Here is a 25,598-nt window from a genome sequence, read left to right as displayed (position 1 = left end):
AGAAGCACTAGTGGAAACCTTACCATGTTCCAGGTTTCCAAAACTACTCTACAACACTTTACAAATTCTTAAAATTCGGATATCTGCACTCATACAAGCAAGTAAACTTACAGGTTAAGATTTAAAAAAAAATTTCAATGGGTTCTTCAACTTTTCTATATTATTACAAATCTAATCTCTAAACAAAGATTATAAATCAAGCTTTATGAAATAGTAATGTTTTGTGAATTCCATTCAGACTTCAGATGTTCTAGTCAATCCGTTTGTCTGGCAGTATGTGATGTTCTGTTTCTAGAAAAACTGGATCTGACTGCTGTATATTTTTGCACTTATTATCAGAACTCCCTGCTGTGGACGATGATCTGAAAATGCCCATATTCTATTCTATTCTGTTTGAGAAAACCTATTTGTAGGAAGCTGGCTCTCAATATAGTGTACTAAAATGATGTACACTTTACAGAGAGTCCAGTGTGTCCCATATTTGTACACAGATTAAAAAGCAGACAATACTAATGTGCTCTAGTTGTAGAATTGTGGGTGAGGAGTTAGGCTTATCAGAGGGTAGTGCTAAGCATTTGTTATGCTCAATGAGGCAATAAATGAGAGACACACTCAAGAATAAATCCAAGACCAGTTTGTAAAAATAGCACAGATTTTTATATAATTTTTTTTAAAAAAAGAACTACATACACAGGTAAGTACTTTTTACATTAGGAAAATAACTCCCAGTTACGCACAATAGACGTCTATGGGGAAAAATAGAAAAATAAATTGAAAATCATACAGCTGGTTATCTGAGTCTACCTTCTAGATTTAGGCAAGTAGCAGGGCCAAGTCCAGTGTTACACCAGCAGATCATCAGGAGTGTCCTGGATACGGCCAGGAGCAGGGTGCTCAGGACGTTGGTAGTTAGTGCTCTAGAAGGGGGAGGCACCTAAAAAGTGGCTGCACAGAAGGACTTACAGCTAAGTCAGAGGACCCCCAAACAAGGGAAGGTCTCACATGGGCATCAGGATCATGGTAGCACAGCTGGTTCGAGCAGAGGTGATAGGTCAGACAGCTCTGTGTGTCAAGATGGTCTTCTTGTTCAGGTGAAGGTAGGTTGCAGGGATGATTTCCAGATATCTGGGCCACTCACATTGGCTCACAGGGGTCTCGATGTCCCTCAAGGGGTGCTTGCTTGCTGGGCAGTTGGAGTCAGGATTGGACTCTTCGTCTTGGTTGGAGGAGGTCCGGTACCTGGATATTGCTACAGCACGGCCCAGGAGGTCCTGGTATCTTCTCATTTGGTGGGGGAACAGATATGACCCCCTGAAACTGGGGTACCTCTTCTTGCTTGGCTACTGTATCCAAGTCATCTGGGAGCAGTAAGTTGGTACACTAGACTCTGCAGGATTGGTGCCTGCAGACTGCAGGGGAGTAGGTTCCCTACTACAAGTTCTCTGACGATTGTCAGGGGGCTAAAATGTACCAGGTTTCTTGGAGGCCTCACAGCATCAGAATGAGATTGCATATCAAGAAGATGGTCAAGTCCTTGAGGTAGCAGGCAGGGTTTGTGCCAAAATGCAGCAGTGCTTTTTTGTCTGTTTTCTTCTTAGGTCTGCCAAATCTAAAGTTCAGGGTCGAAGTTTGCCAAATAAATACTACATTTAGGGGTGGTACAGGGGTAGACAGGGAGTAGCCAATGGGCTACCTTCCTTTAGGGTGTCTACACCCTCTATGTGACCACTTCCTTTAGGGAGTGGGCAGGACCCTGACCTAAATTGGCTAATGCCCTCCAAAACAAGATAGAGGAAACTGAAAACTGGGGTCCACATCACCTGCCACACCTTAGGGGTGGTGCTCCCAGAATGTGGGCACACCTTCTAATCTAACTAATTTTCCCACCTATCTTGCCCCCACAGGTGAAGCAGGATAGGGGGGTTGGCATCCCCCACTATCTAGTGATGCCTGGTTCGCATTTCAAAAGCAGCATTGCCTTTAAAGCTTCCAAATTTGGATTGGAAATCCGTCCTGGAGAAGGTGTGAAGCACCTCCACCGGAGCACTCATTGTACCCAGCCTTTGAGAGCGCAGGCTGTCACTCCATGAAGTCAGAAACATGTCTGAGGTTGGTAGGTTTATAGGGGACACTACTAATGTTTCCTCTGTGTATATTTATTAATAAATCCAAAACTGCAATCAGTGAGGATTTATGAAGGAAAGATGTTTGGTACCAAATATCCCTGGGTAACGTGATGCCATCATGGTGCTAGGGAACTTGAAATGATGGGTGTCCAGCTCCTGTACTCTATATGGCTTCCCTGTACACTTACAATATCAGAAAATGAATTTAGATATTCTAGAATCATATCAGATCATGCAGATATGTCCACACTTGGTATACATTGCACCCTGCCTTTGGGTTGTAAGTGTTGCAGTAGGGGAAGGTTATGTATTTCTGATACATTGTCTGTGGGCCCGGCACACAGGGATATGTCTTCTTCAAAAGGTGATAAAATGCACACCATATTTCGAATGTTCTGTGTATTTCTAAAAGCTCAAAGGCTTCTGAATATTGAGCGTGCGACCCTGGAGTGCGCTCCGCCCATGTGCACTGATTATATGAGAGTCAGATTAGAGCCTTGTCAGGCTCCATTCCGGGATGCACAGCTACCAAGAAATAATGTATTCCAACAATTTCATCTATAGATCATCCATTTTATCGATTAATTCTGTTTTCACTCCATAAATCATTCTTATTCAAACAAGTCCAGTATTCAAACATTTTCAATGAACGCCTAACGCCTATCCAGGCTTTTCAGCACAACACAAGGGGGTTTCCCCTTCCTCATCGCATGACGTGCTATGTCAACTCATCAGTTTTGCTGCCACCAACACACACAGCCTGCAATATCAGTTTGCATGATAATGATGAGGCGTCCCTTGGGTGGCACAATTCTTGCAGCAGCCCTACAGGACTCTCTTCAGTACCCATACCCTAGGTACCAGCTAGAATTTATTAGGGATTTGCTGGGGTTGCTCAAGTTGTGCCAATTGTGGTACAGTTTTAGGAAAGAGATCTGACATTGCAAACCTAGTGGACTATCATTCAAAATCACATCATGTTCCAGGCAAAAAGGCGGGGCTACACATGTCAAAGAGGCACTTTCCTATACAATGACTGAAAGACTAGTTTTGCCATGGTGCTCATTTTCTAGGCATTTGGTAGAGCATGTTTTCATAATTCACATGATAAGCCTCATATTTCTACTACTTTTTCCATCAAGAGTGTGAACCTCTTGGATATGAAGTGAAGATGCTTTGTAATTGTTCATTTTATCTTTGCCATATGATTTAATTTATGTTTTGGTTTCATGGAATGACTGATGAGCTGCCCTCTTAGTTGATGTTCATAGTAGTCAGGTTCCTTTGTTAAAGCTCCATTGTTGGTCTGTTCTCTTTGAATACATTTCCCTTGATGCTCGGTAATGAGTGACAGCAGATAGGTATACAGTTACACAATACATGTGTTTATTTAAAGGTTTTCTGAATTGCCTTAGTGGTCCGGAGGGCCATCCTTCACCTTTTCAGGTAATGATTGGCTGCTGATGTTTTCCTTGTGACTGGCTAAGTAAAACAATGTGGCACAGATAGCTTCATGTTATTAATGTCCATTATAGACCAGGGCTTTACTTTCACGCTTGTTTCGAGGTAGGGAGATTGGGGAGTCTATTTAGGTGCCTTTATACCATGTGAATAGTGAGGTGTTGAGACAGACTATCGAATTTAAAGTGTCGAGTGACATTATTCTCGAGTGAAAAATATAGTGATAGGAAACTATCAAGGTAAGTAATATTGATCTTTAAAATATTGAGAATAGGTTTAGTTTAAAATATCTATTTTAAAAATATCAGTGTTAAAATATAGTCTTTTTTTAATGGTATTTGAAATGTTTAAAAATTTTAGTTTTGTAAAAAAATCATGTAATTCAAATTATTTTTCAAAGTCATGTTTGTATTGTATTCTAACTAAATTGTTGTTAATAATAATATTATAATTTTTAAAATATTTTTTTAATAGCGGAATATTGGGTTTATAGGGGAGAAGGGTGGAGAGTATGATTTTAAAAAATATATGTTGTGTAATTAAATCTGTTATATTATATTTATGAGTGTATATATATTTCAGAATGGTAATAGTTTTAGGAGCAGGGAGTAATTTAAAAATTATTTTCATATAATTTTTAAGGAATTTTTAATATTTATGTAATATTTTTAGAATATGAAAATATTAAGTAGTGGGATATTGGATTCTAAAATGTTACGGGAGGGGAGTAAATCACATTTTTTATATTTTGTATAAAATAATTTAATACATTTGTACTGAAATGCTTTTTTTAATGTATTTAAAAAAATATTAAAGTTTTAATTTTTTATAATTTAGGAACATTTAATAAAATAGTAGAATTTAGAAATGCTTACTAGCTGGATATAGTGTTTGTAGTAGATATTGTGGGCTGTGTATGAATATTTGAAAAAATTTAAATTTTTCTAATAAGATATTCAAAAATGTTTAGAAAGTGTAAAACATTGCTACAAATTGGATTATATCTTTTGTGTGTTTTTACATTTTTAATATTTTTGTTTACATTTTTGAAAACTTGTATCTATAGGTTTGGTTTTGATACATTTGAGGAACATATTTTTGTATTATTTTAATATAATTAAAGCTTTAAAAAATGTTTATATGTTTATAGTTGAACTTTAATAGTGTTTTTTGTTGTGGAATTTGTTGTTTAAATGTATTTCTTTTTATATATTTTTTTTAATCAAAAAGTTATAATAGAATATTATTTTGAATTTTTAAGGGGTCCATTACGATGAACATAGTTTTTATAATATTTTAATATAATTAATACTTTTAAAAAACAGTTTATATGTTTATAGTTGAACTTTAAATAGTTTTTTTTGTTTTTAAAATGTATTTATTTTTTATATTTTTTTTAATCAAAAAGTTATAGTATCAGATTATTAATTATTAATTAATAATTTTTTGTACCGCTTTTGGCTGCCATAACTGTGGCAGGGTATGCTCAGACGTGAGTCCCTTGCTCACTTTGCCACTGGATTCAAGCAAGCTGGGCTGAAGACGGCTGGAATGCCAGAAACCGGTCCTGGGAAGCTTGTTTCCGGTCCAGGGAAGACATGGCTTGGCAGTTTGGGCTGAACTGTTCCCATGAGGCACAGGGTCAGACTGATTTGCATATAACCATGTCTGAACTGGGATTGCAGAGTGGGCTGAAGAACGGTGATGGATTAAACCCAGATCTTTTGACTGGGTTTGAGTGTTTGATTGATTCAGATGCTCCGTCCATCACCACCCCCTTTTGTACCGCTTTTGGCCGCCATAAGTTTGGCAGGGTATGCTCAGACGTGAGTCCCTTGCTCACTTTGCCACTGGAATCAAGCAAGCCGGGCTGAAGACGGCTGGAATGCCAGAAACCGGTCCTCTGAAGCTTGTTTCCGGTCCAGGGAAGACATGGCTTTGCAGTTCGGTCTGGACTGTTCCCATGAGGCACAGGGTCAGACTGATTTGCATATAGCCATGTCTGAACTGGGGTGACAGAGTGGGCTAAAGAACGGTGATGGATTAAACCCAGATCTTTTGACTGGGTGTGAGTGTTTGATTGATTCAGATGCTCCGTCCATCACCACCCCCTTTTGTACCGCGATGGACAATCCTGAGCAGGATGGGGGACAGCAGCTGACACTTACACATGAAAGGGCTGTATCATGTCCCCAAAAAAGAATTGCATACCCCCCCCCCTGTAGTGGGTCTTGAGCCAGGTATGATGGGCAGGGACTCTGTGACCTTCAAAGCTTTCTGGGTATAGGTACTGGAGCTCTGACACCACCAAACAAGTGCATTCTGGACCTGTGACTACACTACATGGAGTAAGCACTACTCTGCTTGTTGTGCCCTTGCTGAACTGCAGTGCTGCCACCTGTTCTCATGACTGGGCGAGTAGGACTGAACCCGTATTTTGAACCCAGAGAGACACCATGGGCTTGCTGGCTTGCCTGCTGTTCCAGATCTCGGGTACATCAAAAACTTAACCTACCTGCATCTCCTCCTTGACTCTGCAAACTGTGAGTCTGCTTCATGGTTGAAGTTGTGTGGAGCAGTTACAGCACCTCCCCTTGGAACCAGTGCATTGGCTTCATGATTTGCGCAGGCTCATGGAGTCGGTAGAGAGACATCGCTACCAGGCGCATTTCATCTAAAACAAACAAACGATACCAGCTCACAGTCATAGAAGAAGAAAGCGTCTCCATGGTCCACAGTAAACAGGACGTTCTCTTGCTTGCCTACTTACGCTAGCTCTGTATTATAAACAGACTACTACAGCTAACCAGCACGATCCCCAGTAATCAATTGGACATGTCTCCCTGAAGTTGAATCTTGGAACATTACAAGACGTTCACCCCAGTCTCTCTATTCAACAGTTCTTTTGAAATTCTCGCCCCTTGGACAAGACACATCATCAGAGCCTTACAATTTGGGAAGCAGCATCAATTGTCACATAGAAAATACAGAATTCCTGAGAAAGGCTAACCGCCGAAACGCGTGGAAGAGGAATTGGTTCTTTATTCCAAGAGATGACTGATCGTTTTTATGTGATTTATTTGTGATTGTAATTTATTAGAAGTGTATAGGGTTAGATGAAATATAATGTATTTTGCCAAGTTAAAAAATATGTAATTTTTTTTAAAACAACAGACGTAAAATGTGAACAAAATCTTTTTTGATATCATGATTAAAATTAAACAGAAGAATCATTCAAATATTGATTAGTACTTGAATATTTGTTCAGCGTCTAACTTGTGTGGTTACAATCTCTGCACGTAACCCGGTGCTTCCCCCCCCCCCCCTTTTTTCCAAAAAAGTATATTTTCCTTACCAGGGTTCATCCTGTTAGGTAGGGGCACCATCTATTCATAAATATTGCGCATCGCCTACTTCATGAGCATCAGCCCACCTCTCATTAAGAACCAGTGCTGGTATTCGGAACTGACCCATTACCACAGTTGAGTGGAGAAATGTTACACATTTTGTCTACTGCGTGGCTCAACACATTGCCTCAGCTTCACCTCGCATCCTCGACGACAATAACATATGTTGGATAAAGATAACATAGAATGGATCAGTGGGCCAAAGTGGGTTCCTATATCTGGCCTGCAGTCCATTGCGGTTGACCTAAACCTTTTACTTTTCCCCGGTCTAGTGTGACCAAATCACCCATATAAGCCCTTATTGTTTCTAGGTGCTATTTTAACATTTATCCTTCATAAGTTCAATTTCTACTTGTTGGAGTGTTGTTGTTTTGGTCTTTTTTTATTTATAAAATCATAATATATTTTTCTAACCTGATATGGCGTCTTTTGTGGTGTTTTCACAGTGTTATTGTTCGAACTGTTGCACAAATACTTTACACATTGCTTCTTAGGATAAGCCTGCCTGCTCTGTGCCAAGCCACCTGAGGGTGAGCACAGGATAACGTAGGGTATGTTGTGCTTACCCTGACCAGGATTGTGTTTCCTGCTTGAATGGGGTGCATACTTCTGCCCACCAGAAACCCAGTTTCTATAACACTTATGCTAGGTAGAGCTTTAGCAGGCTGAGCAGCCAGTGTTTTTTGGAATTTAAATGAGGGAAGGATGACGCCTGTACCAGAGTGAAAATTACAAGGAAGAAAGTTTGGACCTGATTCACAAAGTTAAACTTACAATTTTTTATAAGTGTATATTTTTGGGGGTATTTTATTTATTTATTTATTTAATGTAATTTGTAAAGCCCGCAAATACCCATGGGTGTCTCAGCGCTAAGTGTTCACAAAGTATAAGTTTAATTTTACGTATAGTAATTTTATGACTGCAGAGCCTTTGCAGTCAGGGCAGAAAAACACACACATAAAAAGAGAGGACAGGCCGATCTTTGTATGTGTTCGGTCTCCAACCCAAGTGCAAATTCTCAGTCATAAAATTACTATTAGTAAAATTTAATTGATGCTTTGTTACGCCAAAGTAAAAAGTAAACTAACTCAAAAGTGTATGTTTCCCGTTGTGGAGCAAGCCCTGGGACTGTAGTAGCTGATCTTCATGCTAATTTGATTGGCTGTTGATAGTTGTTAGCTCGTTAGCTTTGCGTGCATGTGTAGCACTTCAGAATGCTTCTTTATGCAAAGGCTTCTGTTTATCTTTCATCTTGCCTTTGCAACACTTTAGGGCATATATACAAGCCCCTAACACCACTGAAGCGACATTCCTCATATGCCCATTTTCACTGCGGTCCAATGCAGAAAAGGGACTGGTAGTGGGTGTTGCTGTGGGTGTTCCTCTGAAACACCCATTGCTTTTTGACGTTGCCCCAGATTTCCAAGACTGGTGTAGCACCAAAACCCAAGGCCAGGTAAATCCCTAGTCTAAGGATGGTGATACAAAGAGGAGTTATCAATTTCTCCTTGTTTTTTACTCTTTCTTTGTGCACTGCATTCTGCAGCAAATATCAAAAGAGAAAATTTCCATTAATGATTGATTATGTGCAGGAAGGTGTCCCTTCCTGCACATAAATAATCACCTCTGCACCACAGGCACCTTTGCCACAAAGCTAGGCAGTTTTGTTAGTGCCTGCGCTGGGGGAATTGCAGGGGTGCACTGTGTTTGTGCAAACAAGGGGCATCCCTGTGTTTTGGAAATGTCAGAGTGCAGAGTTGCAGAAATTGGTATGAAACTGCGCTCTGGCATTTTGTTTTAAATATCCCTCTTCATGACTGTTTCCCAAGTGGGTAACAGGCATTGTTATGTTAACACCTTGACTGCTGCCCAGATTTATCACCAGTGCTGACCCCTAATGTTAATGGGTGTGGTCATGACGGAATGGTTCCGTCATGAGCACAGCTCAACCGATGCTCATGACGGAACCATTCCGTCATGAGCATCGAAGGGGTTAATAATGTTAATAAAGCATTTGTTAAGCGCACTATCACCGATTGGTTTCTTGGCGCTGAGATCAACAGTAACATAAACGTGGATGAGGGGTGGAGAGTTATTGAAATGCTTGTCTGTAGAGCCAGGTCTTCTGGGCTTTCCGAAATGAGGGGAGGTCTTGGCATGTCCGGATCTCAAGAGGGAAGGAGTTCCACAAACAGGGGGCAAGTGTTGCAAACCTGCGGCCTCCAGAGCGCTTGAGTTTGAAAGGGAGCGTCTGGAGGAGGTTGCGAGATGGTACGTACTTAGTAATTAGTTGGTCAATGAATTTGGGGCTTTTGCAGTACAAGGATTTGAAAATCATACATCCTGTTTTAAAGGCACAGCGTTGGGTGACAGGAAGCCAATGCAGTTTCATGAGTAGGGGAGTGGCTGCATGCCACCATGGTTGATTCAAAATCAACCTAGCGGCATAGTTCTGTACCATCTGGAGACATTTAGACAGGTAGTGCAGATGGGACAGAACGGTGACGATCACGACCTGGGTAATTGCCTCCAAGGTGAGTAGACGCCGGACCTTCCAAATTTTTTATAACTGGAAAAAGCATTTGGAGACCACCTGGCCCACTTGTGCTTTTAAAGAAAGATCGCAGTCCACGGTGACCCCAAGTGTTTTAGCCGATGGTGAAGGGGTCGGGGCTTGACCTAAATCCGATGGCCAGTAGAGGGGGCCCCAGTGCTTGGCACTGTCCCTAGTAAGGACCAACTCGGTTTTCCCCCGGTTCAGTTTCAGCTGGTTTTGGTCCATCCATGCTTTGATGAACCTCATGGTTGATTGGAAGTGCAAGATGGAGTTTTCAGAGTTGTCGATTGTGAACAGCAGCTGTAAATCATCTGAATAGTTGAAAACCTTCACCTGCTCATCTCTAAGGGTCTGAATCAAAGGGAGGATGTATAGATTAAACAGGTGGGGTGACAGGGAGGAGCCCTGTGGCACTCCACATGTGATGGACTGTTTTGCACCAGCTAGGTCTCCGAGGCGTACTGCTTGAGTGCGGTTCTCCAAAAAGGACCTCAGCCAGCAGGCCGCCGTGTCCTGTATTCCAGCCTGTCCAACACGGTCAATCAAGATGTTGTGATCGACCGTGTCGAACCCGGCCAACAGGTCCAGGAGCACCAGAGCCTGAGAAGAACGTCTATCAGCGCAGTCCCGCAGGGTATCCAGGACTGTGGTTACCACTGCCTCTGTTGAATGTGCCGGCCGGAATCCTGCCTGGTGGGGGTCAAAGCAGCAAGACTCCTCATTCTGAGGTTGTAGAAGTGAATTCTGACATGATATATTTATATTGCTGTTTGAATGAACTTGCCTGCTAGAATTCTCCTAAGTGCAAAGTTAGTTACTTGCTATGTTAGTTTAATACACGTGCTAAACACAGCCTGGTCCTAGATCCTGGTCTAGGCAGAAACAAGAGCAGCAACTGTTTGAAATTTTGGAATATATTTTTTTTTGTACATTTAAATTAGTCCTTATATTGAATCTCTGTTCTTGAGATTGGCAATCCACACTCTTTACCTACATGTAAATTTCTGAAGCACTAATCACAGAAACCCAATGAGGTCTGCTGGCGTTGGCGAGCCAGAATGGCAAAAATAACTATATTCATTAGTGAACTGCTCCGGTTCACAGTCGAAAAGCATTATTTTGACATTCAATGGTTTATTAATCTCTGGGAGACTTTGAATGTTTTTTTTTAAAACCTTTAAGGTTCTGGCTCCATTAGAGACAACCAGGGGTCTGTGGAAGGCTGAGAGTTAATTAGGAGTAGAGTTATTGGGCTTAAAGTCTACAGAAGCTCTATTTGAAGGGGAGCCAATACAATGATCTAATCCTATCAGTGATATGGTATGTTGCATAATCTTGAGTGTAGACAATTTCTTTCGAATAGGTGCTGGTCTAAACAGCTTTTCAGTAATCAATGCCATAGTGCATAAAAGCATCTGTAGGTCACTCTATACAGACCATGGACAGAAGGTGAAGGCCTGTGATTAGGGAAAGGAAAGGTTTATCAATGTGCTGAGGCCCAGGAGGATTATGCAGATGATTGGACATTTGATAGACAGTGGATAAAACAGGGAATATATCTAATTCTTTTTCTAATGTGAAACTCTCCTGCATTGTTGCATTGTTTGCATATTAGAGGTCTTTCAACCATGTTATTCAAAGCTTATAATAAATGTATGATATTTGGGGAGACCACATGCAATGCACATGTTAAGTCCTGGTAGCACGGCTGATCCTTCACACTGTTGTCAGGTTTTTGGAAATATGTGCTGTTGTGTTTGGATGACTGGGAGGAATGAGTTGGGATACTGGTGGACATGTCCTGGTGCTGTGTAGTGTAAAGGTCTGTAAGTCAACTCCTTCTAACTCTTAACTCCACAGCAATCCATCAACCTACATAACCTTGTTGAGGCCCACAACAGCGTCATTGTTACTGTGTGTCAAAAAGATGGAGGTGAGTTACAATTAAGTTACAGTTTATTAATTCAGCTTGTGTGTTAATGTCCTAATTTGTAACCATTTGCAGCTGAAGAGAAACATTCAAACTCATGAAACATAGAGGGGAGTGAAGTTATCTGCAGCAACCTATGGCAGCAAGCAGTGAATTCCTTAAGGAGTGGGTGTTTGGCTTCATTTCTGAAGGTTTTGGATTCTAAACAATGTCCTTCTGCCTTCCTTGGGGTTTTTCTGCTCGTCACTGTGGAATCCTAATACCAGAGGGATCCCCCTGCATGGCATACAGTTAGGGCCCCCCAACCCAGGTCTCCTTTACCTCAATTAAATTCACATAAAGCAATGTAAAAATGAATTGTTTCTTTTCTGTGACACTTAATGTTCCAGCACTTAGAAATTAGGAAAATGTAACAATAAGTGCTACTCAATAGAAACAATGCACTATTTGAACTGCTTTGCAAATTAACGGTTAGGCGAATGACTGCATGCCCCTCGCCTCACAGAAATCTGCAAGGCAAACCATATTATGTATACGTTTGAAGCAGAAAAATTGCAATTAACATAATTTTCTGAAATATATACAACTCTTTGATTATCTAAAATCTCCTAATTGCAGACTGTTTGTGTACAAATAAACACCCTCCACACACAAACACATACACACACTATCTGTGTCATGAGTGTGAAAATAAATATGGCCAAATATTATGTTATTTAGAGAAACTGTACTAATAAAAACACAGTCACACATTTGTCGCTCTGAACCACTCACCTCACCTCTCGACCAGTACCAGGCGCTATATTTATAAGCACGCATCCCACTGAAAGCTTTTCTGGGGTGCTCTGTTATTGTCAACCTGGACCTAGGGCATCCTTTAGTCTGGATTTTTGTAATCTTCTGGAGCCCTACCTAGAAAGAACTAACTTTACACTTCTTGGTTACTTTAATTTTCATTTTGAGAAAAGCACAAGTCACGATACACAAACCCTTTTGGAAAGTATGAATTGCTATGGCTTTTCACAACTGGTCACATCCACTTCTCATGCGGCGGGCCACACCTTAGATGGGATTTTATTCTAATGATCATCGTATTAGGGTGGTAGAGTCCTTTCCGCTAGCTTGGTCATTGGTATGGTACTTCATTCCCTTTAGTTTAAGGTTCTCAGCTTCTGGGACTATGCGACCTGAAAATAGGAAAATGGCTGACAAACAGAATCTTAATTTGATTAGTAATGAGGCCGCCGCTAACACTACGACAAATTTTCAGATTCCAGGTCACGTAAGTGTTAACTTAGCTGCACAGCAGCTATCTAAAAAGTTATTAGCAGTTATGGACACCTTAGCTCCCATAAAATTTCATTATTGAGCAAGGAAAAAACCTTCCGCACCTTTGTTCTCTGACAGACTGCGTAAGATTAGACCGGAGTGTAGGAAGCAGGAAAGATTATGGCACATTGACTTAACACCCTCGTGCAGAGCATTGCATAAAGAGTGCTTGAAAGTATACAAAGCAGCTATTTTGGAGGAAAAGGGAAGGTTCTATGTAAACATTTCTGAGTTGATTAAATCCTCCAAAGAGCTCTTTAACACTGTTAATTCCTTTATCTCTCCCTCAATTATTGACCCTGTTGAGTCTTCCCGGGAGCTCTGCGATAGGCTTTCAGCCTTCTTTTGCATCAAGATGACAGACATATATGCCCAGCTGGAAACCTTAATCTTAAATAGGGACCTAAATGCCCAGCCTGTAATACATCCTATAGAAAGCTCCAGCAATAACGTGACTCCTTGTTTACTATCCTTTCCGAGTTTGTCTCCAGAGATTACAGACCACTTACTAGAAGGAATTAAGTCTGGATCTCCAATGGACCCCTGGCCCCTGAAGGTCCTAAAAAGTGCAAAAGGTGCTATTCTACCGCATCTTACCACTGTCCTAAATTTAGCCATCTCGGAGGGGCAATTATCCCTGGCCTGGAAGGCGGCAGTAGTTAGGCCATTTTTAAAAAAGCCCTCTTTGAACCCGATGCAACTGAAAAATTATAGTCCCATCTCCCTCTTGCTAGTTCCAGCAAATATTTTAGAATCTTATCTGAATTCCCATCTGAGTACCTAGTTGAGGGACCATCAAATTCTTGATTGTTCTCAACACGGGTTCAGAAGCTGTCATAGCACTGAAACTGCGCTCACTGCAGTGTTTGATAACATCTGTACACAGGTGGGTGCAGGTCATACCACCTTAGTAATTATACTTGATCTCACCTCAGCTTTTGATACCTTATTCCCACTGAGACTTGTGGAATGGCTCATTGAGATAGGTGTCGTGGGCTCGGCTTTAGGGCTTCTTGCATCTTTCCTCAGTGAGCGGACCCAAACAGTGAAATTGGGCAATTTCTATTTGGATCAAACTCCTCTTTTATGCGTTGTGACTCAGGGCTCTTCCCTGAGCCCTACATAGTTTAATATCTATGTTGCCCCGCTGGCAAAGGTGGTAAAATCTTTTTGTCTGGATGTGTTGTCATATGCGGATGACACACAGATCATGGTGACCATCACTCATAACATCAGTGACGTTGCTTGCAATTTTAAAAACTGCATGCAAGCAGTCTTGTCTTGGATGGTGCAAAACTATCTGAAACTGAATGGCGAGAAGACGGAGGTTCTCATTTTTGGGGACAAGGTGAACATTTGGTCCGGGGAGTGGTGGCCTGACTCTGGGCACTTGCCCAAGCCCCTTCTCCCATGGAAAACATTTGGGAGTTCTGGTGGACAATTCCTTGTCCCTGAATCTGCAGATTAGCAGGACAGCGGCTACCTGTTTCGGGGTAATAAGGCTTATAAGGAAGATCTTGCAGTTTCTTTCGCTTGCAGCACGCAAACAAGTTGTCGTTGCTCTAATATTGTCCAGATTGAATCATTGTAATGCCCTTTATTTGGGCATTAACAAAGGACAGCTGCAGCACCTGTAGCTGGTGCTAAATGCTGCTGCCAGGCTGGTGATTGACTTGCCCAAACACCATTCAGTCTCAGCTCCTCTTCTTTCTCTGCACTGGCTCCCGATGGACCGCGGGATTATGTTCAAAACCCTCTGCCTCAATCATAATGCTTACTATGGTCTGGGTCCTGATGGTATTAAAGCGCTATTTCACCATTATGTCCCCACTAGGAATCTCAGGTCAGCAAGCAAACATCTCCTTACTGTTCCCAGGTTTAAAAGGAAGAGATGGGGCTGGAGATCCTTTTCAATTGCTGCAGGCAAACTGTGAAACTCTCTCCCTGAGGAAATTTTGGGACAACGATCACACACTCTTTTTTGAAAGATGTTAAAGACCTGGTTGTTCCCTTAGATGTCTGTCCGAGTGTGCCTTTTCTGCCTGCATGTTGCTCTGCTGTTAGCGCCTTGACGCCCTTGGGCTAAGTTAGCACTCAATAAATCTTATATTCATTCATTCATTGTTACAAAAGAGCAAGGTTCAAACAGTACAGTGAAGCAGACAGGAGAAACCACTATTTGTTGCTTTTCAGGTGGTCTGGTTCAATTACTTTACACAGTGAAACAAAACTAATAGTCACCAGGTCTCTTCAATGTGATTTTACCACACTGCATTAATTTACCCTCTTGCATCCTTGTTTGGTCAAATGTATTTTGTTAAATACAATACTCATTATAAATACCATGTATGTGGTGTGGAGAGTATGATCATGACAGCAAGCTCACCATGAAAAATCAGATCAATGCATTCTTTTCTGTATGTTTCTTCACCCTTTGCATGCACCATAAAATTTTCAAATTGGTCCACATTAACACCAGTCAAACCATCACTAGAGCCCTTGTCACTAGCCAGCTGGACTAGGCAATGTAATCTTCATTGGAATCAACTCTCACCTCCTGGAGACTACAAACCATTGAGAATTCAGTGGCCAGACTCAAATTCACCTCCTGAAATGGACAGACATCACCCCCCCACCTCATGAAGCTCCACTGGTTCCCTATCCAGAAGAGTTGTCAATTAAAGATGCTGATCCATACCTACAGAGCCCTACACTGTCAGGAAACAGCATGCCATTCCAGTTTGAACCCAGCCATATGCAAATCAGTCTTGACCTGCACCCAATGGGAACAGTCCCCTCTGAACTGCCAGGCCAGAACCTCCCTGGACTGGAAACAAGCATCATAGGACCAGTTTCAGGGTGTCACCCCTCATCAGCCAGGATAGCATGACTCCAGTGGCATGAATAGCACAGACCCACGTCCGGCAATACCCAACCCACTCGGGGTGACATATACAAAAAGAACAGTTGATGGACGGAAAGCTGAACAATGTCATACATTCACCCCAGTACAGAGATCTGGGCATAAATACATGTTTTTTTTTTCAGGCTAGCCTGGTTGATGAGGGGTGTTACCCCGATACCGGTCCCAGAATGCTTGTTTCAAGAATGGTAGTCTGAAATTTGGAGTGGTTGTATGAAAGGTTATATTGGGGTGTGCTTAGGTGCATCAGAGATTTCACTACTGCAAGGTTAATCTCTGCCACAGGATAACATTGGACTTAACTCGTTAGATTTCATAAGTGTCATTTCCAAATGGGAAGAGATGTTTTTTGTCTCTTGAAACCTAATTTAAAATCGTATTTTATGGTAAAGTGATATTTTAAATTACAATCCTAAAAAATTCCACTTTTACAAAGTTTACATTGTCTCGCTTTAGCCATTTGGTTCCTGCAGCCTGCCTAGAGTCACATGACTGGATATAGTTGGCAGTTGAGCATTTGTGTATTTATCCTAGACAGCCTCACACAACTGAAGCTTAGATGTGACTGGGTGGGCCATCACTGGCAGGATGGGAGATAGGAGCTGGACCCAGTCTCCTTTTCACCTGAATGGGCTGTGTCTAGTCTCCAAATAAAGGGGCTAACGTCACTTCAGCCAGCTGGGACCCAAGACAGGGGAGGTACAGAATTCCCTTCATGTCAAAGACACAGGGCCTGATTTAGAACTCAGTGGGTGGGTTACTCTGTCACAACGATATATAAATCCCATAGGATTTAATGGGATTTATATTTTAGTGGACAGGATATCCATCATCACTGTGGTAGAGAAACCCATCCACTGAGTCTAAGTCAGGTCCACTGTCTAGAAGCTTCTCCCACCTTCCAGTACAGGGCACCAGGGTATTAAAAGGGGGCCTCAGACACCAACACTTTAGTAACTTCTGGACCTGTGGATACTCTGCCAGGAAGAAGGACTAATGTACTCCAAAAGGACTGCCACTGTGCTGAACTCCTGCTTTGCTATGCTGACCTGCTGCCTGCTATCCTCTTGCCTGGGTGAGAAGGACTGGACTTGCATCTCTTAACCCCAGAACCCAGAGTTACACGAGTGGCTAGTTGGTTGGTCTCCTGATCTGAAGCCTCTGGGATATGACAGGTTTCAAACAACATTTCACCTGCACCTGGACTCTGACACCTGTGAGTCCACACTCCCTAGAGGTGCCACCCCAGTCCTGGACCCTTGGAAGTGGGCCTAAGGTGCTTGCCAGCTCCTGTGTATACAGCAGAACCAACGCACCTTCTTGGCTGAGCAGTGATTCCCTGAGCCGAACCAATGCATTGCTGCTGCTGCATGGATCGGGCAATTCACAAAGACCTGTATCCACTCCACAATCTTCGGATAGCCCAGTAGGCATGACACATCCATGGCATATGCCCTCATATCTCTCGTATAAGGCAGCCTCAATGACAATGATGGACTCTGCATCGCAGTCATGCAGCTCCTTTGAACCAATGCATCACCCCCACTGCGCTCTGCATTTCTGACACAGGACTTCACATCATAAGCCCCGTTGACGGGACCCCTGACGATGATGCAACAGGACAGAGCATCCAAGAACTGACGCAACCCTTTGGCTGCGCATCACATTTTCTACGAGGATCCTCGCAATGCTCCGCAACCAGGATTTAAGATACTGTGTTCAGCAGGCCTAACTGGCTCCCTCTAGCACTCCTTTGTGGTTACCTGAACTTGTGACATTTTACCTGTATGTGTGACCAGATTTCCAAGTTGGTGCTTTGTGCTTTTTGGCCCTACTTTCACTGAAATATTTAAGAACACATAACTCCAGTTCTACTGATTGGATTTTTGTCATTTTTATCTGGTTTTATTTATTTAAACTTGCTTTATTGTTCTAAATTTGTTGAGGACTTCTCCTGTTGTGTGTTTCCACTGGTTCACAGTTTGACATGTTGCACAAATATGTCAAGTCAAGTCAAAGGATTTATATAGCGCACTACATACCCAGAGGGTCTCAAGGCGCTTAAGGAGGGGTGGGGAATTACTTGTCAAATAACCACGTTTTAAGTTGCTTTCTGAATGCTAGGTGGTTCTGGGTAAGGCGAAGGTAAGTGGGAAGTGAGTTCCAGGTTTTAGCTGCCAGGTAGGAGAAGGATCTACCTCCCATGGTGGTCTTGTTGATGCGAGGTACAGTGGCAAGGGCTTGGTTGGAAGATCGAAGCTGGCGGGAGGGGGTGTAGAAGGACAGTCGTGTGTTGAGGCATTCTGGTCCGATTTCGTAGAGTGCTTTGTGTGCGTGGGTTAGGAGCCGGAAAGTGATCCTCTTATTGACGGGAAGCCAGTGGAGGTTTTTCAGGTGACCCGAGATGTGTTCTTTACGCGGGATGTCTAATATGAGCCTGGCTGAGGCGTTTTGGATTCGTTGGAGTTTTTTCTGGAGTTTAGCGGTAGTCCCGGCGTAGAGGGTGTTTCCATAGTCCAGTCGGCTCGTGACCAGAGCGTGGGTGACCGTTTTCCTAGTTTCGGTGGGGATCCAACGAAATGTTTTTTTGAGCATGCGAAGAATGTTGAAGCAGGATGAGGAGACGGCGTTGACTTGTCTGTTCATTGAAAATGAGGAATCCAGAATGACGCCCAGGTTCCGTGCGTGGTCTGTCGGGATGGGTGCTATTCCAAGGGCTTCTGGCCACCAAGAATCGTCCCATGCGGAGGGGGAGGTACCTAGGATGAGGACTTCTGTTTTATCAGAGTTCAGTTTCAGACGGCTGTGTTTCATCCATTCGGCTACTTCTTTCATTCCTTCGTGTAGGTTAGTTTTGGCGGTGCTAGGGTCATTGGTGAGTGATAGGATTAGTTGAGTGTCATCCGCGTAGGAGATGATGTTGAGGTTGTGTTGGCGGGCGATAGCCGCGAGGGGGCTCATGTATACGTTGAAAAGGGTGGGGCTGAGTGAAGATCCTTGTGGTACGCCGCAGATGGCTTCAGTGGCCTCTGACTTGAATGGTGGAAGGCGGACTCTCTGGGTTCTTCCGGTGAGGAACGAGGTGATCCATTCCAGTGCTTTTCCTTGTATTCCGATGTTCTTGAGGCGCTGTAGAAGGGTGCTATGGCAGACTGTGTCGAAGGCTGCGGAGAGGTCGAGTAGGATGAGGGCGACTGTGTCTCCGTTGTCCAGTAGAGTTCGAATGTCGTCCGTTGCTGCGATGAGGGCGGTCTCCGTGCTGTGTTTTGCTCGGAAGCCGGACTGTGAGGAGTCGAGGGATTTGTTGGCTTCGAGGAAGGCGGCGAGCTGGTTGTTGACAGCTTTCTCGATGACTTTGGCCGGGAATGGAAGGAGCGAGATGGGGCGGTAATTTTTGAGTTCGGTGGGGTCCGCTGTGGGTTTTTTCAGAAGGGCGCTGAGTTCAGCGTGTTTCCAGCTTTCCGGGAAGGTGGCGGAGTTGAGGGAGCAGTTGATGACATCTCGGAGGTGCGGTGCTATGATGGAGTCTGCTTTGTTGAAGATGTGGTGAGGGCATGGGTCTGTGGGGGATCCTGAGTGGATGGAGTTCATCAGGCGGATGGTGTCCTCAGTGGAGATTGTGTTCCATTCAGTAAGGATGTTTAAGGGGGGTGAAGGTCCAGTAGATGGTTGGGTGGGTTGGTCTCCGGGTTGGTTGTCGAAGCTGTTGTGGATGTCTGCAATTTTGTTGTGGAAGAATGAGGCTAGGGAGTCGCAGAGGGCTTGAGAGGGGGTGATGTCGTTAGAGTTGGCCGAGGGATTGGTAAATTCCTTGACGATGTTGAAAAGTTCCTTGCTGTTGTGGGCGTTGTTATCTAATCGTTCCTTGAAGGCGGTTTTCTTGGCCTTTCGGATCAGTTGATGGTGTATGCGGGTGGCGTTTTTGAAGGCGTCCTTGGTGCTTCACTCGGCCGCGGACAGGGAAGAACTACAGCTCCCAGCCTGCCCTGAGGCAGAACCACGCCCACTTCCGGCGGAGCGCGACCGGAGGCGCAGAAAAGGAGAGAGCGCCCACTGAGGAGCGGGAGGCTTTCCGTAACTTGAAGGACTGCGGAGAGGATTGCTTGCCACATCTGTGTTCCCTGGCAGCGCTGGGTCCCTGAGGCTGTCTGTTCACCCGCCGCCGAGTAGTTCCCATCACTCGGCCGCGGACAGGGAAGAACTACAGCTCCCAGCCTGCCCTGAGGCAGAACCACGCCCACTTCCGGCGGAGCGCGACCGGAGGCGCAGAAAAGGAGAGAGCGCCCACTGAGGAGCAGACGCGTGCGGACGGTGCAAGGGCGGAGCCCTTGCAGAGGGCGGGCCGTCTGTGGCCGTCAGGGGCAGACAGAGGCTGGGCTGGGCCACCCCCCTTCCATCGACTTCTACGACTCCAATCCCTCTGAGCCCAACGGTAGCTCTCGAATCCATCATGTCCACCAGATCCGGTAAAGCCCTGAGGGGCGGTGGAGCAAGTGCTCTAGGGGGCTCCACGATGATTGGTACAATGGACAAATTTATCACCCGGGTGGCTAACGTCATTGAAAAGGAGATCGCAATGACGGAACGCCGCCTCTCACTAGACCTCCTTCCATCCAAGCGCTCTTCTTTGGGAGCTGCGGCACATGTCTTGTCGCCGCCTACTTCCATCTCCAACCTACCTCCACCTGGGCCCCCATCTGACGAGCAACACATTGTAGCGCTAGAGGCAGGTCTAGATAGGATAGAAAGCCTCATATCACTCCCCTCCCCAGGCAGTCGCTGTACTGAGGCTATTGCTTCTGGACCATCCCACTGCTTAGCCAGCTTTCCCGACAACAGGTCTCATTCGGATCCTATTGTTCCCTCACCTGACCCACAACCATTTCCCCAGACTAGACCTTCACGGGTTCATAGGAAAAGGAAAAGGGGGACTAACATTCGGAGGGGGAATTACTCCATGCTCTACAAGCGCTCTAGGACAAAGCTCCATAGGGGCACCTCATACCCAGATGCTGGAGAGCTGGAACTCCTCAGGATTTCTAGCTCCCCCCAGCACGCTGCTGAGTCCCAGACACCGTCCCCCCTGCCTCCAGTAACACCGGCCCTAGCAAAACAGGGTACCTCTCTCGAGTCTCTCGAGAAACTGGTAAAGTCTCTGTTTAATCCACTACTCGACCAAGTTAAGAGCCTGGGGGTCAGACTGGACAATTTTGAACAGGCCACTAGGGACAACTTTTTCTCCCTGAAAACCCTGCTGAAAGTGCATCCTAAGCCTAGTGAGATCAACCCAGACAGGAATGTTGCTATAGAGGTCCCAGTAAGCCAAACAACCAGAGTCCAGTCGTCACTGCCGGCTAAAACACTGGCTACAGGGAAAGCTCCTACCCAAGTCCCTCTAGCCAGTGCAAAGCAGGCAATGCCGAGTGATTCCACTCACGTAGTTCAGGTGCATGGCACTCCCCCCACAGCAGCGACGGCACTTGCGCCGAACCCTGCTCAAAAGATCTCTCAGAAGAAAGGGGCTGGTCCAAATGTGCATTCGGCTTCTGCTGCGCCTGCTAAAACCAATGGAGCAGCACCAATCTCTAGGGCTACCCATTCCACCTCTTTGCCTAAAAATCCCCCTCTGTCTAAAAATCCCTCCTTGCCAAAAAATCCTCCCCCAGTGGCCACCCAGCAGATTCCGCCACGCAAGTGCCCCCCGGTAAATCTCCCTCCCGAATGCCACCCGTATGTTGTTGTCCTCATCAAAGTCCCCCCCTTAAAAAAATCACAGCAGGAAACACACCAGGCGCTAAAAAACAAAGTCATCCACTGGATGAAAACCAATAGACCACTTCCATTGGGTGTAGATGGCCTGATCCTTGGGGTGCGTAGGGTGGGTTGGATTGGCCATGGGAAAAAACTTTTTGAGGGTGATTGCGTGGTGGTCAATTTTCAAGATATAAGAGCCGCCCACTCAATATGCTCCCAAGGCCGAACGGCCGTAACGGGGGTCGATGCTGTCGACCTAACTTTCTTTTACCCGAGGCCGGACCTGACCACCCCGCTCTGCCCTGTCGGGCCCCCTCCCCAAAACATCGTCCACGGTCATCCTTCCCCGGGAATCTTCCCACAGCAGCTTTACCCAGCGCCAGTGATGCAGAATTGGGGTTCCTGGGGCTGCTGACTCTGTGACGCTCCCGGGGAGGCCCCTGTGGCTTTGAGTCCTGCTGCCGAGCCTATACCCTTCCTTAAAATCTGTAGCCCCTCGACTACACCACAAAGCCAGGCTACTGCCGAGCATGTAAAAGATCAAGGGGAAATCAGGGCATCTTCTGACCCACTGGTTAGCCTCCCTGTTGTGGGTGTTGTGGACACGCTGCCTCCTGTCGAGAACTGTAGCATTGCGGCTGTGACGGACCCCTCGTTTAGGGTTTTCAGCTGGAATGTGGCGGGCCTCGAGAGGAAGCTAGCGCTGCCGGACTGGAACTCGCTAGTGGAGCAATACTCCATATGCCTGTTCCAGGAAACCTGGAGCGGGGTGCCCCTGCACAAGGCAGGATACTCCACCCATTTTTTGCCAGCAGTCCATAGTGTAACTGGTAGGGGCCGCCCTTCGGGTGGCCTCCTAATTTGGGTGGCTTCAGAACTCAACTGCAGGGTGGTGGAGCGGGATACCAAATGCCCGGATCTCCTTAACATATTGTTGAAAAACCCCCAGGGCCGAGTCATCCTAAATATTTTTAACATCTACGCCCGAGGCACAAAGGGGGGTAGAGAATCCCCAGTAATATCTTGTCTAGAAGCCCAGCTTCGCTCGTCACCTCATAGGTCCTGTACCTTGGTAGCGGGCGATCTCAATTGTACCTTTGAGCCCCTGGACCTCGAAATCCTAACTGATCAAGAGGAACACGACACTAGGTGGGGGATTCCGTCCCTTGAACTCAGTCCCATTAAAAAGTGGACAGAAGTGGCCCTCCAGATCAACTCAATAGCCATGGAGTTTGGTCTGAGGGCTGCCAATGGCAGGACCAGGTCCGATAAAGCAGGGGCCCATACCTACAATAGGCCAGGGCATACGTCACGGATCGATTACTTCCTCCTTGACGTACACCTGTGGAGCATGGTGGAGGACATGGTGATTATACCATCTGTCGAGAGTGACCACAACCTCCTCTCTCTCACCTTGTCTCACAGGTGGTTAACTAGCACTGTGACCAGAACTTCTCGTAATCCCACCCTGGACCTGTCAGTAGTCGCCAACTGCGGACGGCGGCTAAAGTGGGCGAAGTTGGCACTTTCAGAGGAGAAAACCTCTGCCATTAGGCAGCTTCTTGCCTCAGCCCTAGTCAATCTTGACCCCCAAGAGGATGGGTTGCTGGAGGTGGCCTCAAGGTTCTGCACCATAACCCAGGCTATCAGTGATCTCTTTGTAGTTCCAGCTAACACGAACAGAAGGAAACCAAGCTCACGAGATAGACAGGGCTGGTACAATCAGAAGTGCAGGGAGGCGAAGTCACTTCTCATTGAAGCAGTCAAGTCCAAACTACCATCCAGGACTAGGGTGGCCAGGAGGCACTACGCACTCTGCCAAAAAAACGCCAAGATGGAGTGGGAGGATAACTTCTGGCAGGACCTCCTGGCCGCCAGTCGTGGGAAAGATGCCAAACGTTTTTGGGATTTGGTGGGCAACAGGAATCGTCCCGACGACACTCTGAGGACCTGTACCATCAATGCCCAGACATGGTTCTCCCACTTCCAAAAACTCTATTCTGCCGTTGAAGGCCCACTAAACGACCCTTTTAACCTCCCGCCTTTTACCCTAGTTCAAGACCTGGAACTTTTTTCTGTTGTGGATGTCACAAAACAGATTAAAACCTTGGTACCATTTAAAGCAGCTGGTCCGGATGGCCTACCAGGCGATATCCTTCGAGCATATCCGGAAGAATGGGGGGTATTAATCTCTGCACTCCTCAATGCAATCGTTGTGGGAGGCCCTGTGCCAGATTCCTGGAGAGGTGCTGAGGTGGTCCCCATCTACAAAAAGGGCAGCCGGGACCTACCTGGGAACTATAGGCCCATAAGCCTAATAGATTCGAGCCAGAAACTGGCGGGGAAAGCCATTTTGGGGAGGATCTCACAATGGGTGGACGAAAACCACATCCTGTCCGATATGCAAGCCGGGTTCCGTTCAGGCACCGGAACTATCGAACAGGTCTTTAGGCTCCTGCTACTACACTGGAAGGTGGTGGAGCTAGGCAAAGGCAGTCTCTATTTGGCCTTTATTGACCTAAAGACTGCCTTTGACCTGGTTCCTAGGGAGGAACTTTGGAGGGTGCTACATGGTCTAGGGATGCCCCCGTATTTACTAAACCTCCTTATCAAACTGCACAACAACACCTATGCCCAGGTCAGATGGGGGTTGAACGGGGAAAAGACCGACAAGATCAGGGTCGAGAGGGGAGTAAGGCAGGGCTGTGTCCTGGCCCCTACCTTATTCTCCCTCTATATCAATGGGGTGGTAGATCATCTACTCGGCGAATCAGCAGACGCTCCCACTCTGGGAGGCGTAAAAATTCCAACTTTGCTGTTCGCCGACGACACCCTCCTCATCTCCAAAACCCCCCAAGGTCTCCAGACACTACTGAATCGCTTCCAGGACTTTTGCACCACCAGGGGACTTGTCATCAACGTGGAAAAAACCAAGTACTTAGTTATGCACCCACCCCGCAAACTTGGCCGCCCTCCCATTCTGAACTCTACACCCCTTGAAAGAGTGGCAGAATTCGACTACTTGGGAATTCGACTTAACGACGCGATGAGCTGGACCGCCCACATCAATAAAATGACAATGGCCCACAAAAGGGTGGGGGGGGCCCTCCTTAAGGAGTTCAACAACTCAACAAAACATTGTGTTGCCCCTCTACTAGATATTTATAAAGCTCGTGCGGTCCCTGCGTCACTTTATGGAGCCGAACTGTGGGGCCTGGGCAAAGAGGACCTACTGAGCAAGGCTGAAAACAAATTCATTAAAGATCTCCTTGCCATTCCATCGAGTAGTCCGACTATCCCAGTGCTCATGGATGCTGGCTGTAAAGCAATAGGGGATCAGGCCCGTCTTCGACCCCTCTTGCTCTGGGCTCGCCTGTGGAGGGTACCGGAGCTAAAACCTTATGCCGATGGCCTAGCTGAGGTGATGCACTCCGACGGTTGGCACAGCATTAAATGGCTGAAGGACATTAAACATCTTTTAGGGGACCTAGGCTTGGACTCCTGCTGGCATAGCCACTCCGCTCCCCCGAAGGAGACCTTAAAAAAACTTTTTTGGGAGTGGGTCCGTGTGAAGCGCATCAGTAATCAGCAGCACTGCAAAACCACCGCAGCTTTTCTGCTGATAAAAGATGTCGTCGCCTACGAGCCGTACATGGACATAATAACAATCGCCATGGACCGGTCCTTGTACATCAAATTCCGGCTAGGAACCCTACCCTTGGCCGACCTCTGCTCCAGGTGGAACAAATCCCAGCCCTCATCACGCTATTGTGCTCTTTGTCCCGACAAACCAGAGACGGTGCCACACTTTCTTTTCGAATGCCCAGACTATGGTCGCCCCAGATCACGTTGGCTTGGACCTATCTGCAGAGAATTGGGTACCCGCCAGTACTCTGTCGCCCTTCGGATTCTTTTAACCAACACAGCCCCTCCGATTGTTTGTGCCGTTGCCAAGTTTTTAAAATGGGCTTTGTTGATTAGACTTAGAAGACTGTCCATATCAATTTAATCCTTTTTTTAACTAATTTATGCTGATCTAATGTGTTTTACTCTTTTATCTAATGTACAGTCATACTTTTTTCGACATGCTGTTTTTATCTTTTGTACCGCT

General features: G+C 45.4%; 1 protein-coding gene across 1 annotated transcript in view; it reads left to right on the top strand.

Annotated features, from left to right (window-relative positions):
* LOC147684251 (putative cation-transporting ATPase 13A5) overlaps positions 1-25,598 on the top strand; it is a 256,436-nt gene that overhangs the window by 17,944 nt on the left and 212,894 nt on the right. The window contains exon 7 of the mRNA XM_086942616.1: positions 11,412-11,484. Within this exon, the coding sequence (XP_086798742.1) occupies positions 11,412-11,484 (73 nt within the window). The remainder of the gene's footprint in view (positions 1-11,411; positions 11,485-25,598) is intronic.

This window comes from Lissotriton vulgaris, chromosome 11, assembly GCF_964263255.1.
Source record: "Lissotriton vulgaris chromosome 11, aLisVul1.2, whole genome shotgun sequence".
Lineage (NCBI taxonomy): Eukaryota > Metazoa > Chordata > Amphibia > Caudata > Salamandridae > Lissotriton > Lissotriton vulgaris.
Note: the sequence above shows the minus strand (reverse complement) of the source record. Positions and strands in the feature narration are given on the sequence as shown.